Source organism: Pezoporus flaviventris, unplaced genomic scaffold (assembly GCF_033815535.1).
Source record: "Pezoporus flaviventris isolate CSIRO_AGI_PZ_B2104156 unplaced genomic scaffold, CSIRO_AGI_Pfla_v1 ptg000037l, whole genome shotgun sequence".
NCBI lineage: Eukaryota > Metazoa > Chordata > Aves > Psittaciformes > Psittacidae > Pezoporus > Pezoporus flaviventris.
Genome location: NW_026892585.1, coordinates 8,368,375 through 8,385,128, shown reverse-complemented (window position 1 = coordinate 8,385,128; position 16,754 = coordinate 8,368,375). Strand labels below are relative to the sequence as shown.

The window sequence follows — 16,754 nt, the reverse complement described above, 5'->3', positions numbered from 1 at the left end:
ACACATTAATTTCAACTAGCTTGAAGGCTTCATCTTTCAGGACATATTTCAATGCAAACAGAGGTTTAAATTTTGTTTTTAATAAGCCATTCCTATACGGGTGAGTATTCATTGTGCTCAGAAAAATATAATGAGACAATGTGGAGTCAGGAAAATTCCCAGAAATGAGGAGAAAACAAAGAAAATAAAAAAGAAAAAAAAAGGAAGAACAGAACATCCCATAAACAAAGTTCCCTAATTACAGAACATGCAATGCGAGGAAATAACGATCCCCTCTCCCACTATTTAGGAGCATCCCTTGCCAATTTAGCCTTTGAACAAGTTGGGGCACTGTCTGCGTAACATCTGCATACGTCAACCTGTAATGTCGTATAAAATATAATTGCTTAATAATGAATTGCTGAACAGAGTGCTCAAGAGAAAAGGAACATGGATTTTCAGCATGCAGCTTTTGAATTCTGATTAGCCAGGCTATACACTTATTCCGTATGTTACAATGACCAGGTCTGCATAGGATTTTGGAAGTCAGAAGGCTTCAGAAGTGTGACAATGACCTTGCTGATCAAAATTCCATACAAATTGTCACAATTCCATTACCACTGACAGGATGCTAACCAGTAGGTGCAGAATTCTGAGCCAGCTGGAAATGCCTACACAATACGGAGCAGGGATACACAAAGACACAATAAGAGGTCGTCAAAAGAGTATTGCTGTATCAGCACACCACTCTGTACCAGGAGCACTGCCATGAAGTAACAGTCCTCTCTTTCTGCTCATTCTGGAGCTGTCTGCAGCACAGCACTGTAGGCACCATTTCCAAAGAAAGAATTTATTGCTAATAACCAAACAATTGTAAAGATAATAATGTTATAACACATAATGGTTTTAAGCATATATCCCATGACACTTAATTGGAGTTATACATTAATTCAAAACACAACAAACATAATAATCAATGAACAGCTTGAGTACCTCTAGCAAATACTCTGGGTGAAGCACTTGCAAAGAAATCCCTTTAAGGATCACATCTGCTTTACTACAATGTAACAGGGGAATCTACACTCTTTTGCTTCTATAAGAATTAAAATACTGCAGAAGTTGTTAAATTTCAAAGAGTCTTTTTGATTAACTCGCTGTGAATGTAAAGAAAAAAACCAACCCCAATCACTTTGCAAGAAAATGAGGCTAAAATTGACCCATCTTATACTAAACTCCAAAAGCAGATGCACGATTTATGGACAAAGCTCCAGGACCATCTGGCGCTACATGCACTGACCACATTTTTGTTGAGACACATGCACTTTTCTAAGCACTGCAAGGCACAAAACGTATTTCAGGGGATCTCTTGATCTCCTTAAAGACAGACACTGTTTCAAGAAGTCACTTTCTCAAATCGTAAGTCTGCTAGTCTCAAGCCATAAATGTGAGTTTCCAAAATTTCACTCCACTATTCAAACCAGGGCCAAAAGGAGACCGGATATGATTTTTCCACTGATTTCAATGTTATGAATGCTAGCAGTGGGAGCTGCAAGTCTTGCCTTTCACCCCTCCACTCCCAGTAGGAGACACTGTCTCCAAGAAAATGCTGTATAGATATCTGCAAGGTATGATTTTCAACCAACTTAATTATATTTGACAAAAAACTGCATGGACACTCTTGTTTCAACTCCCACTAGGGTTACTTTAGTTTATTTAAGTTCTTTTTCTTAGGAACACATTTAAGTTGAACTGAGTAAGCTGCTTTCACATCACAAAACAGAGTCCATAAAGGGATTTGTAAAAGTTTACTTACACAGCACAGCTCGTGCTTTAAATAAACTTTCTCATGTGAACAGTATTAAACTGCCACTTGTCTCCAAATTCCCCAAACAAATTTAAAAGCAAGGTACATTCTTTCCTCTCCAGCACAATCTCAGCCTCTACTGACTCAGTGATGCTACTTACAGACAATACCCTTTTACTCCTAGCATGCTCTTAAGGGATCCCTGGGTAAACTTGCCCTTTTCTAACACATTACAAGAGCACATAGCTGGAATTTTACAAACATTTCTAAAGCAGCCACCCACAGAGGAAATATTTGAAAGACAGAGTTCATGATGGCCCTGAAAAGCCAGCAGTACATCACTTACCAAGAAAGAAGATATGAGTACTCACAATAGGCATACCCTAATGTAACTAAGCAGGAAAGATCCGTTCACATATAATCACTGTTGAAAACAGATGTACATTTCATACTTCCAATAGGATTTGATAAAGTCATAGCTATAGAACAAAAAGCAGGTTAGACAAAGCATTGAAGGAGTTATCAAGTTTCCAATGAATAGAGCTTCATGATCTAACTGATTAAACCCAATGAAATACAGGAAGGTAAAATAACCACCATTTTCATTAAATGTTCTGAATTAGTTAAGTTACGTCTGCTCTTTTGGACATACAAGCTCAAGCTAAGGAAGCACTAGAATGGCAACACCTAGTTTCCATCTGTCTGACTTTTGTTTTCAAGAAAAATCAAATGCCATACATCACAGGGGACAGAACTAAAAGACATAAGCTAGAAAGGTGACATTAAGCAGGCTGTGTGCTCACTGGACCCCATTCACAATCTCAGAAGTAGCTGGATGCATTTGGTAAAAAGCGATTGACATTTATGTTTTCCTCAGTAGACCTAATTAGGTCTGACATACATCCATTCACACTCAAATAGGCACAGAAACCTTCAAGGCTGTTTTTCAATTATTTCCACCTAGACTGCCTCATTCTAAAAGGACTGGGTATCTCAACCTTCAAAAGATGCTACAGGTGCTGCTCACACATCTTCTCGCAGCACACAAACCTCTAACAAGAAAAATACTTATTATTTAAAACTCATGGCTTTCAATACAGGAAAATTGTTTTTCCTACTCTCAGCCTCTTGAATCCCATTTTTATCTGTGATTGACAGAATTTTATTGACACAAATGGTACAAGTACCGTTCTAGTATAGTAAAGTTTTAAAGGCCCCGAAAGCCAGTCCTGTTCATAACAGTATTATTAATGTAATAACATTAATAGCCATCTGAAAAGAGTAAAAGGTGCTAAAGGATGGAAAAGTAAATTTTTACACATGGAAGACATTCAGATAATACAACTTCCCCAAAGAGGCTAAGAAAGATTAAAGTTAAGATAAAGGTCACTTGAAAAGACACATTGTATTTAGCACTGTATCACAGGGAGGCAGTAGAATCCCCAACTCAAAAGAGCCTCCTCTCTTTGCTTTTCTCAGAAAAACAGCTTTTTAGCTGCTGGCTCTTTTGGCTGCCAGTCTTGTAAGCTATACATCTGCACAAGCTCTGGTTACCTCAACGTTGAGTGGGACCCCAGGAAAGTGCTCCATTCAGCCATGGGGGTTTCTCTGTACAAGGTCAGACCTCAGAGTGTTCCAGGCTTGAACAGCATTTTGTCATCTACCTCCTCTACCACAGACGTCCTGCGAGGACTTCAGGATGCTAAAACAATACAGGAATAACACATGCCGAGTTCAGCCTTCTACTTAAACCTAAACTTCAGAAGTATAAAGCTGCATATAAATGCATTCCTAATTTAGACTCTTCTGTGTCATACTTAGAGACGCTTACTCTGCCTCTGAGAAGTACCATGGTATTCTCACACTGTTCTGCACCGCCTTATTCTGCAACTCCAACATCATTTTAGGGTTTGGTGCCAATGCTAGCAAATTTCAACCCTTAAACTCATTCAGTTCATGTTTCCTCTCTCACAGGAGACTGGCTATTTACTTCTGTTCTCTAAGGAAGCTCATAGCATGAATGACAAAATGTCAGGAATAATTAGGAAAACTAGTTTTATGCCTCTAAAGAACAAAATGTTGTCTTTGTCCTCTGAGGCAGGGCGTTGTCTTCTCTAAACAAAAAGAATGGCTTTTGGCATCCATTAAGTAAATTCAAGCCAGCATATCATTTAGAAACAACCTGTATTTATTCCTGCATCTTGCTACAATTCTTTCCTCTGTTTTAGGACATCACCTTCTGCACCCTCTACAGTCACAGTCTACTGTGAGTGGCAGCAGAATAACTCCTAGATTCAAACCCCTTATTCCCTTCCCTAGGGAAATCACCCACATTTTTTGCTGCTCCAGACTATTCAGCAATTTATGATATAGCAGTCCAGAAAATACTCTTCCCCAGCCTCCTCCTCTGCTTCCTTACCATTGCAATGTATTTTATTTCTATGAAATAGTTATTAACTACCAAGCACTGGAATTGGACATGCGTATTCAGGACCATCAAAATAATACAAGCACAGCTGCTTCTTGATGCAATATATCAGGGAAAACATCTCAGTGCCGTACCCTTTTCCTAAGTGCTACAGTCTTCTAGGTTAGTAGCTCAAGCTTCAAGTATAAAGCAACTAACACCTTCCCCCCCCCCCACCCCCCCATTAAAAACTACCCACAAGTATATCACAAGAATTCCATTTGTTTCCAAGCCCCAGCTTGTGTGCCAAGATGTGTTGCGGAGCCACTGGTCTGCTGCACGCCACCCTTGAAGCGCTGACATGTTTTGACAATGCTGCAACCGATTCTGATTTGTAAAGCTGAAGAGAGAGTGGATACTGACCTCAGCCATCTGCCAGTGCAGCAGTTGCACACAGATTCCGTAACTGATGTACCTCAAATCACCAGGTATCATGTAATTTGATGCATACTTTCTCACTGGAAATAATAATGACTGTATAAATTACACTGGCAACAGGCTTTGTTGCTATAGTGACATGCAAGACAATTAAAGGAATTAATTCTGTCAGTATAATATAGGGTAAACAATAGAGAAACTTTGTAGATGCATTCTCTTCCTGATTTTTACTCTCAGAAACACATACTCTGAGTTGGGGGGACAGGGGGAGAGAGATAGGAGCTATTTTCTGAAAAGAAGCTTCTTGAAAATCTAAATTCGCTTTTGGACATCAGGAAAAAGCAGATTCTAGAAACTCCTGTAACAGACTCTGGGAGACACTTATTAATACAAAAGATCACCTGTAAAAACTAATGGAATGAGAGGACTTGTAAGTGTAACCGCTTTGAAACCTCCTGAAACTAAAATGACAATTAGCAGCAGTATGGAAACTGCTGAAACCAGATCACATTCCTCTGTCTGGCAAATTCACAGCAATTGCTACGCACAGTTTTCACTCCTTATTTCAGAGTTTATGGACCTTCATTCCTCACACCCCTTTTCCCATCCTTGTGTACTTCCAATGTCAGCTGTGATTTTGCTAAAAATCATGTATGGATAAGTATCATTACTGCAAAAGAAAGCACCAGTAAGTTACAGAATGTAAACTTCAAACCACAAGACTAAGTCCTGCTTGTCTGAACCGCCCAATTGAATCTAGCATAATTACCTGAGTAAGTCTGCAGAAATGGCCTGTCTTTCATTGCCTCTACATATATGATATATATATGTGCAAATATATATACGTGCACACTGCAGTCTCCTATGCTTTCGTACATCTAGTCCTTTCCTCTGCCCCTAAGTAGAATCAGGTCTCTACATAATTCCTCTTCATCTACCCTTGACAAAGGAAAGGGTAGATGAAGTGACGGGGACTACATCATCTTCTCAAAAAATGTATTCCAGTGCCTTCTCCTGCTATCTATACTTTTTTCCCCTTAATATCTAACTTGAGCCGCCTTTGCTGCAGTTGAAATTCATTTCTTAACCAGCTGCAACAGAACCAGTGCCTATTTCCAAGATCTGTTACATATGCTCTTGGGGAAGCTATGAATGGGACAATTCTTTTGTACAGATAGACTATCAGCTGCAAAGGGTCTTCCACTGAACAGAACAGCAGGCTTTCCTTCCTAAATGCTCCTCTTTTGATAGGCTCCTCCACTTGAGGAAAGTAACAAAATTCTTTTTACCTACTGATTCTGTCACAAGATGTGTACTTTCCATATGTATTTCCCATTGGGAGAAGAGAAGAAAAGAGAAGAGTAAACAACAAAGGATCAGACTACAAAATTTATAAACTCTCACAAAACCACTAGCTCTTCCTCCGCATTCCTAAATTTAGATTTCCTCTCTGCTGTTCTAATTTACATTATTTGGGCTGTACAACTGCATTATTTCAGACTTCAGTCCCTTTGTTAGTACTCTGATGCCTTACATTTATTCAGTTCCAACTCTGTTCTCAAAGGAAACTGGCTATTTATTTCAGCAAATGTATTCAGCAAATATAAATCTGGGTGAGAAACAGAATAGTTGGGTATAATGTTGTGTAAGCTCAGCGTAACTATTCACTCTGCTGCCTGAATTTAAGCCTTTTCTTCCTTGTGGGATTCACAATTATAATATTTATTGATAAATAAGGATAGAATCCATGGAAATAATTTTAAAGCTTTTGATAGCACACAGTACCCAGCACTAAATTCAGCACACTGTGTAGTATATTCTTACTGTAGTAAGTTCTTGCTGCCTAGGAGCCACAACCAAGCACTACAGGGTTTGTTAGGTTTGTTTTGCTTTATTTTATTTTAAAACCATACAACAAAACATAAGGAGAAAGTAGAGTCCTCTGAACTTCTGAACCACATTGCAAGAGGTCTGAAATCGGCTTCCCATTCTCAAAGCCCTTCTTTGCAACATAAGACGATCCACTTGACACTCTGTACTGCAGTACCCTTTCTTTTCCCACAATCTGTCCTGTCTACTTAAATAGTAAGGAAAAGTAGTGTCTCGTGTGATAGGCTCAATGTTGTAGATTTACGGATTCAGAGGCCAGAACAGATCACAGTGACAATCTAATTTAGCCTCTTGTATAAAGGATAGCCTGAAATTCATTCTTGTTTCAAGTTAAGTATGACTTGCAACTGCTTTACACTGATGAAGAACCCACCTTTCTCTAGGTACAGGGTTCAAATGGCTGGTTATTCTTCCACATGTTAAAAAAACCTGTACCTAATTCCAGTACGAATTTGTCTGGCTCCTATATCCAACCTCTGGGTCTTGTTATGCCTTTGTCTGCTTGATAAAACATAGCTACTGCAATACCAATAATAAACTACACTATGTGTTATCTAAACAGCATTCCTCCTTAACTGCACCCCTAGGACAGCTCTGACACTACCTTACTGGAGCTAGCTGACACTTAAAGCTTTTGGCAACAAGTATGCAATAAAACATCTGTTGTGACACCCCTTCTAAGCACCCTCTCTCCCACACCATATGGCCATCTCCACTGAGTGGTACTGCAAGGCCACAACCCAGCTCTCATCACTCCCCGTCCTCCCCAGGGAAGGCAGACACTGACTGATAATTGCACACAAACTTCACACTCCATCAGCACGAAAAACAGCCTGCTGCAGTGAAAGGAGATGCGCAGAGCACGTCCACGTTACAACACACGCTACCCATGTCATCGCTGCCAGAAAACCCTCCTTGTGGAAGTGCAGCATACTCTCAGATAAGGGATCTATCTCCAGAACTGCTGTTGCTGCTCCTCCTCAATGCTCTGCTTGTCACAGTCAAATCAGCTGTTAAATATAAAAGCAAATAAATCCCACACATACATACAAGATTTCATTGACATACTAGTGCCCTTCTGCTACAGAAGCAGAAGACTACTCGCCTTTCATATACGCCTTCATTGCTTACGTAATTGTGAATTATATTTGTGGGCAGAAAACAAAGAAAAAAAAAAAAATACAGGCAGCATTCTGCCTCTCCTGACAGCCTCTGCTGTGCCTCCAAACAGGTCCACAGACACCCTTTACTGACACTGTCAGAGAAGTCAAAGCCTTTCCACATGATGAAATCTTGAGACCCCAGTACTTTGTAGCATCAATGTATTTTCCTTTTGCTGCAGAACTAACTTCTTGGTGTCAGACACACAGACAACTTTTAGCACTAGAGCCACTCAACAATTTGGTCAAAACTGTATGTATAAATATCATGGAATGCCACTCTTATTGCTGTGCTGTCCAGGAACAGTGTTGACTGGATAATTATGAGGAAAGCATAGATGGAAAAAGAGGGGCTAAAGTAAAAGAAAAAAAAAATAAAACCAAGCAGAATCCATACCAGCAATCACAAGTACAAAATAAATTGTGAGGGGACAGGTTCTGCTCCTACTGAATTCACTGGCTGGCTTCCCATTTATTTCAATTGGACTGATAAACACTTGCATCCCTCCAGCCTCTCTCCTGCCAGAAAGAAAGGCTGGCAGACCATCCATCAATGTGAGCTACAAAGAATCAGCACCAGCGCTGACAAAATTCAACTGCCATTCAAAATAAAATTCAAAGCTAGGAAATGACAGGAAAAGCCTTCCAGCAGCTTCAGCTGCAATTGGATGTACAGCAAGGGCTTTAATTTAAAAGCAATCCAAGAGCTACAGTGTGTACTCTGTGTGTAAAATTTAACTGAATGTTCCTGTAGCACCTTCAAATTCTCAATTCTCTTTTTAATTATGCAAAGGCAGTACCACACAAACACTGTTAATCATATTCCTCGTGTTTAAGGTCAGAGTCGGATGGAAAGGAAAACCTGTTTCCATAAATTACTTATATGTAACCTAGCACAGCTATAAATTACAGACAGATGCAAGCCAAAAAAGCTTACAAACCAGTTATCCTTTGCTGTGATCAGGTACAGTCACTTGGGTGGAAAAGACAACTGGCAGTCCTTTTCAATTCCGAAATTATTTGGCAATAGATTAGATTAGTTAATCTTACTGGACACACTGCAAATTTCCCTCTCTCTGAAAGGATGGGAAATGCTCTTTTAACATACCAAAAACCAAGTGTATACATCAGAGGCCTCTCCCATTGATTTACTGTATTTTGCACTGGTAAGCTCTGCTACTGGCTTGTTGCACTGGTTGGTTGGTTGTGGGTTGTTTTCTGGTTTGGGGTGTGTTCCCCCTCCCCTCCTTTTATCCATATTTTTCAACACCAGGGCATTGAGACCGGCATAGATTATTGTCATTATGTCACATCGAAATAAACCTTTTAAATTTCTAGCTAGTAATTTCCCTGGACAAAGCACTAATTAACAGGAATCTTCTTTAAGGTCCTAATACTTTAGGTTACATCCAAACCTAAAACTCACCAGAGGCAAAAGCTGCCATGAGCTGATTTATGAAGGGAAATCTGCAAGCCCTTTTACTTGTTTCCAGGTGGTTTGTTTGCTTGGAGTTATTTTTAGTTTATTTGGGGTTTGTTTTTCCTTTTTGAGACTTTGATTTTAGGTTTTACTCTTGATACTACTATTTTCCACATAGATTAAGCTTTGATTAATGTCTCAGAATGTTCAAATCTAAAGCAAATCCACAAGTATGCCTGGGATCTGTTACTCTGGATTCTGAAAAATCTTAAAGTTCTTTGTGTTACGTTTTCTCCTGTGTAAATGAAGTGCTTCGTTTCTTTACCTCTTATTCAATTTCTGCATAAATCAGAGTTGGACGAGCTTTACAAAGTGGAAAAAAAAAGTAAGTCTCTTCAGTTTGCCACTTCCAGAAAGTGAGACTAGTTTTCATATATATGTATACACAGAGATTTGAGATATAACATCATGTTAAAGCTGTTGCGAAACTGTTAAAATATCTTAAGAGCTTACCACAGTAAGTAAACAGTAAACAAAACTAACACCTGAAAGTCCAGTATTTTCCTTCACTTCTTATACCTTCTAAGATTAATATTGTGCTCTTTAGCAAGTTTAAACAGTTTCTAGCTGTCCTGCACACATTTAAGTGGATCCAAACAACATGAACATTTTGATATCTGGAATAAGTGTGTTTCCCACTTCCTTAACTGATGTTAAATCACAGGAGGAAAACACAAGCCAAAGAAACAGAGGCTACAGGGGACCAGGTAATGTATCTCCTAGCTTCAAGGCTCAACCTGCTCCACCTAAATGACTCCTCATACAACTCTGTGTACTCCGTGGAAGCAAGCTGCTCCTAAGGCCTCAACTGAGAGAAAATAACAAGACGCTCCAACAGGAATTTATAAGAGCACTGTCCTATCTGTGCAAGCAATAATGACTGGAAGTTTTTGTCTCAGAAGCTCCAGTGACATCATTATTGCTCCTATACTCTTGGGGGGGGGGGAGGGGGGGGGAGATTGTTTTTTTCTTTGGGTTTGGGAGTGTTTGATCATTTTTTTAAGATCACTTCAGTCCCCTCCACCACTATATTCCCATCCAGAGAGTCAGTTATGTCTTACTAGTGACTGCAAGATAAGCAACCATTGTTGCACTGACAGGGCACAAGACAAGAATCCACCATTCACACAAACAGCAACTGGCTTTGATGTCAACTTATTTCAAAAGGGAGTTCTGTGTGGGCATACAAAAATAAGTAAATGTATTTTCATGTCCTATTAGCTCAAACTGCTGCACCATTTCAAATAATACATCTTCATAAAGTAGTAAAAACCACCTCACAACATCAAGAACTCCAAAAGCTTTCAGTGTGTAAACGCAAGGATCTAACAGAAATGGGTGAGGTTAATAATGGTTATGTTTGCTAACTGCCCCCTGTAATACTTGATTCATAAGTGCACCTGTAAGTAATCTATGCAATAATGCTCACAGAACGATTATTGACCTAGCACAGAGATTAGCAAGCAGCAGGGTCCAAGACTGAATATTTACAGCTACTTCAAAAACAAGCTAAGGCATCCCAGGTAACATAACTAAATGACTGGTGTTACTACTTATTTGAAATGAAGAGCAGGAGCAGGTCAGCCACATTCACGTAAAAAAAAAGGCACTGTAAATGCATTTCAATTTCAAAGACAATAACGGCATAATAGCCATATGGAAGTGCTTGCTCACTTCATTGAGGAACTCCTGAAGTAGTCTTAAGAACTGATACCCCTGCTAACATTTTTCAAATTAAAGGACATGGAACTGTTGGAACAAGTCCAGAGAAGGGCCACGAGGATGATCAGGGGACTGGAGCACCTCCTGTATGAAGACAGGCTGAGGAAGTTGGGGCTATTCAGCCTGGAGAAGAGAAGGCTGCATGGAGACCTCAGAGCAGCCTTCCAGGATCTGAAGGGGGCCAATAGGGATGCTGGAGAGGGACTCTTCATTACAGACTCTAGTGACAGGACAAGGGGTAACGAGTTAAAACTTAAACAGGGGAAGTTTAGGTTGGATATAAGAAGGAAATTCTTTCCTGTTAGGGTGGTGAGGCACTGGAATTGGTTGCCCAGGGAGGTTGTGAATGCTCCATCCCTGGCAGTGTTCAAGGCCAGGTTGGACGAGGCCTTGGGTGATATGATTTAGTGTAAGGTGTCCCTGCCCATGGCAGGGGGGTTGGAACTAGGTGAGCTTAAGGTCCTTTCCAACCCTAACGATTCTATGATTCTAACTTTGGTGAACTCAATCACAGCTTTTGAGCGACCTAATTCACCCAAAAACTTGAATGGTCTGACACAACAGCAACAGCACAAAACCTGTAAAATTACAGAGCTATCCAATGGTCTGGGACTGCACCCACTTCCATTTGCCTTTAATGCTTAACAGCTACAAAGGCCACGAGGTTTGTTTCCTAACCCTATGACTGTCCGGATCTTACCACAGAATTCTGGGTATTAGACAACAAGATAATGCATCACAGAGAATACGCAGAGCTCTAGTGAAGGGGGATTTAGGTGTTTTTTGGCATTTCTACCAGGCTGGAGGTCATTCAGTGAGTAGCAAACATGTCACCATTTTACAAATAATTTTCAATCCTTAGTGTTAGAAGAAAGAGAACATTAAGGAAGAACTTCAAGCCCCAAGCATTTAAAAAGGAATATGGCGATATAATCCTCTCCGAGATAACCTGCTTACAGTCAGTAACACTGCCAGCAACACTGCCAGCAAAAGACATACAGTAAAGCAAGAGACAATCAAGCCTGCAGAATGATGGAAGATCATTCACAACATATTGTTACTTCCTCTTGTTCTCTTCGCTTTAAATTCAATGCAGAATTTTATAGTCCCCTTGCACAAAGGAACAGCTATATATTTCCATATAATTCTGAAGTCCTTTGTCCTATTTGTTGTGGCATTGTCTCACATGACATATAGATGACCTTGCTTCAGGGGGATGAAGCTACACACCCTCTTCTCAGCAGACTGAGTCTTAAATCACTAGCTCTTGATGCAGCACAGTTCAGGAGTGCATTTGGTCACAGGACTCAGGAAGAGAAGAATAGTGACTGGCAGAACCAACTCTCACTGGTAGCACAGGCTCCCTGTCAGTCATAGGAAGCTCAGCTCCAACAAACCCTCTGCAAGGCACAGAAGAGACCAGAAGGACCAGATTTGCTGGTTCTTTGTAGTCCCTCCACCTCAACAAGACAAGACATAACACTCATACTGAGAGCTGTTGGATTATAAACTGAGGAAGACATCCTCCTTCTGCATCACTCCACTTGATAAAACCAATCATGAGCTGCACTTTAAGGACTGTGCAAGGCAAAGAATTATTAAACACATCTGGAGATACATGAGAATCCAGGCCATGTTATGGCACACAATGTAAAACGTTGCTGTGAGAAAACACAGCTTAGTAAACCAGCACTCTGCCCGTCTGAAAGTCTCAAGTGGTATTCCAGGGCAACTTTATTAGAGGATGCTACAGAACTTACACTGTTAATCAGACACAAGCATCACAAGCATAGCATACTCAGCTCCTAAAGTTCACAGTATTAAAATAATAAATTAGAAACACTTGTATCTCTGCAGAAATGCCTGCAGCACAGTCTGAGACAATCAGCAGGAGGCAATGAGAGTGCAAAAAAAGGGTATAAACAGCAGGAGGTTAATGTCTAGCCTATAGCAGGATACCCCAGAAGAAACAAAGCTACTCTTGTCATGATTCACAGGCCCATAGTGTGGTATCATTATGAGCCTTCTGAAACAGCTGTTTCAGAGCTTCACCCTATGAAGCTTCTGCCTGACCCTTTCACAGCAGCATACAGGACTTCAGGGTGAACCCCTGTGAGACTTTTTAACAGTTTCATTTCATGAGAAAATAAGAATATATGTTTCAGTATGCAATACTCATACTCAGAGCTTAACCCCACTTCAACTTCTATCTTCTTACCCATTCTAAACTACATTAGGCAAATCAACACAGTTCTGAAGCCCACAGCACAGTGTTCCGACTGTTGCGCAGTGATTTTCAACTACGCTCCAGCTGGCTGACTGAATAACATTCAATGTCCCTGAGTACATTAGTTAGCACAGCAGTTCTCAAATATCTACTGCCTGGACTTCAATCAGGTGCAATATAGGGAAACGTGCAATCTAAATAAGAAGTAGCCCTAACTACACTGACTAAAATTACCAAAATGCATGTGGACCTGAAATTATAATTCAGGTACCTAATATTAGGTTCCAAACCTATGTTTTATTCTTTTCCATATAAATATCAGCACCACTTCTGAACACCTTCAAAAAAGAAATATAAAATAACTAATAACCTCCAAACATAGCTGTCAAATCTTTCCCATTCTCCTCACCATAAGGTGCCACTGTGTTTGCACATATGGTGGGGATGCTTTAGAAAGCATCCAGAAACATAATATACATTGCTAATGTACATTTATGCTATTGAAGGCAAGGAAACAAGGCCTGTAGTACTCCAATGTCCTCACAAGAGTTTATTTTGAAACCTCACATCAAGCCTCTAAGGAGCATCATGTTCTACACAAATTAGCTTTGTATTATTTGGACGTTTACATACATATCCCACTGAAGCAAACAAATGAAGGAACTACTGATAATTCCTCGCAAAGAATTTGGGAGCCTCATTTCACCCACTCAACTCTGAAAACTGTATTTCTGAGTTCCCCAAGTAGGATACCAGATTTTAAACTATGAAATTGCCAAATCTGCTCAGCCTTGCAGACTTTGAGTAGGCTAAACCAATCGGAAGTGCTGGTAATGAATGTCTGTAACGACAACAAGGATCCTGATGCAGTACCACTTGGCATTTCACAGTCACGCTATCCTGTGTAACCAAGTCAACTCATGTACTTGTAGCAGCCATTTTTTCAGATGAAGCAGGCTTCCTGACACTCAGCTGAAGCCTCTGGTCTGAGAAGCCTGCGAGTCATTTGACAACTGTGAAAAAACACCCAAATCTTCACTACCAATCAGACATAACCAAAGGGGGGGAGGGGGGGCAACCCAAACAACAACTGGTGGAAACTGGGGATGTGCAGTAACCCTAACATCATACAAATGCCTATCAAAAGCAAATGGCTTAGAATATAAATAGTGATGCCGGCTCTTACCCAGGGATAAACTCTTAAGGTACATTTTTTGTCTTGCCTTACTATATACTTAATAAGTAATTAGTCCTCATTTCTACAAGAGCACATTATGCTGCAATAAATCAAACCTCACCTATGATTATCTCACCCCCGTGCTTATCACTTCTTTCTACCCAAAGCAGTGATGCATCTCAAAATACATACAGTCAAATATACATTTCTGGCTCTGAACACATCCTGAAAAAAAATTTAAAAATTAGAGCAAAATGCAATTAAAAAAATATATATACAGGAAAGAGTTTGAACATGTTCTTAGACTGCTAGCTGTAAAAAAATATTGAACTGCTAAAAGCATACATTCTGTTATAACTCTTCCCTTCCTCCAGATCTTGCTAGTGAATAAAGAACACAGACCTCACCACGGCAGCTTAAGCTGCAGTGACAGAACAGAGCAGAAAAGAGCAGCGCAAGTCAGATTTCAGCCACTATGCCAAAATGTTTTCTTACACAGCTTTAAAGTCACATTATAGAAAGATAGAAATATTTACTGTTTATAATGGTATAACTGAATAGCAAATCAGGTCATACTGAAGTAGATACTGCAATGACATAGGGAATAAAAGGTACCTATTCCAAACAGTGTACAAGCTACTAAAATCATAGAATGGTTTGGGTTGGAAAGGACCTTAAAGCTCATCCAGTTCCAAACCCCTGCCACAGGCAGGGACAGGTTCCACTAACAGCAGGTTGCTCCAAGCCCCATTCAACCTGGCCTTGAACACTGCCAGGGATGGGGCAGCCACAGCTTCCCCTGTGCCAGGGCCTCATCACAGATTAACAACTTTTTTCCTAATACCTAATCTCAATCTCCCGTGTCAATTTAAAGCCATTCCCCCTTGCCATGTCAGTATATGCCCTTGTAAAAAGGTCCCTCTCCAGATTTCTTGTCAGCCCCCTAATTTAGGCACTGGAGCAGCTCTAAGGTCTCCCCTTAAGGAGCCTTCTCTTCTCCAGGCTGAACCAGCCCAGCTCTCTCAGCCTGGCTCCAGAGCAGAGCTGCTCCGGCCCTCACAGCATTTCCGTGGCCTCCTCTGGACTAGCTCCAGCAGCTCCACGTCCCTCTTGTGTTGTTGCCCCAAAGCTGCAGTATGGGTCTCATGAGAGCAGAGGGTGAAAATCCCCTCCCTCGACCTCCTGGTCATGCTCCTTTTGATGCAGCCCAGCACACGGGTAGGGGGTGGATGTTCTGGGCTTAAGCGTACAGTGAAGCTGGCTCATGTTGAGCCTCTCCTCAGCCAACACCCCCAAGTCCTCCTCCCCAGGGCTGCTCTCATTCAATCCAGTCTGCACCCAGCCTGTAGTTGTGCTTTAGACTGCCCCGACCCAGGAGCAGGACTTTGCAACAGATGAGTCTGGGTTTACTACAGGTGCTCTGTTCTCAAGAGATAACAAGGCTAATGCTATATATTAGTAATGCTTGCCTCTCAGGCCTCCAAAATAACACACAAAACCAGACCACTCAAAAACAGCTTAGTAAAACCTCAAGAAAAACCCCAAACCAAGCTCTAACGCTTAGCGTTGCAGAACTGAAGAGGCAAGCAGGGAGGAGCGCTCAGGCAGGAGCCTCTGCCGGCAGGGCAAAACCTCGCACGCCAAAAGCACACCAAGCACCGAGGGCTCCTTGCCAAGGGATACGCTTCACTGACAGCACAAGAAACCTACGGCGAGCTCACTAAAAGTACCAATTAAACCCAAAGGGGGTGAAATTTCAAACACCAGTTTGAAGCAAGAGGGGGTTAAATGATCACAAATCGGTGGATGAAACACAGACCGACTGAGGCGCGGCAGACTCGGGCCCGGCCCGGAGGGCGGCCCCTTACGGAGAGCCAGTGGCTGCGCAAGCACAACGCTACACCTCCAGAACCGGAGCGTTCCAAACCTAGCACGCACAGGCGACAGGGGAGGGCGTCTTTGCATCTCGGCAGCGTCACCGGCTGCCCCCAGCGCAGCGCTGGAGCCGCCCCGCCTCACTCCGCCCTCCCCTTCCTTGCCCCCCCCCCCCCCCGTCCCCTCACGGCGGGCGGGTGGCGGTGCGCGGTACCGTACCGGCGGGCAGGAGGCAGTCCAGCGGCGCGAGTGCGCGCTCCATGTCCGCCCAGCCGGCGGCGGGGGAGAGCCCTGAGCCAGCGCGGCGGGAACGGGGGAGATGAGGGACACACAGAGCCAGGCGGGAGGGACTAGCGGTGCTGCCGGCCCTTCTTCCCTAAGGAACTGCTCCTCCCATCGGGCACCTGCAGCCGCGCGCCCGGGGCGGTGCGTCTGACCCGGCGGGAAGAGGGGGTGTGGAGGTGAAAGGCAAGAAGAGAGAATCGATCGCCGTCGCCATCCGTTGCTCGGCGATGGATTCAGCGGCGGGAAGGCGGGGCAGGGGGAGCGGCTGAGCGGCGGCTGCCCCCGGGGCCTGTGCTGAGGGGGAGCGGGC

The 16,754-nt window shown here is 42.1% G+C and overlaps 1 protein-coding gene across 9 annotated transcripts in view; it reads right to left on the bottom strand.

Annotated features, from left to right (window-relative positions):
* Positions 1-16,481, bottom strand: part of TPK1 (thiamin pyrophosphokinase 1) — a 284,251-nt gene extending 267,770 nt beyond the window's left edge. For 3 of the 9 annotated variants that reach the window (XR_009745350.1, XM_061464642.1, XM_061464640.1), the window contains exon 1: positions 16,104-16,370. Coding sequence is in view for 8 of the 9 variants with exons in the window: in XM_061464642.1 (XP_061320626.1) it covers positions 16,104-16,249 (146 nt within the window). In the remaining variant the exon portion in view is untranslated. The other 6 variants (XM_061464636.1, XM_061464643.1, XM_061464641.1 and 3 more) reach the window with 4 other exon arrangements.
* Positions 16,482-16,754: the final 273 nt, after the last annotated feature.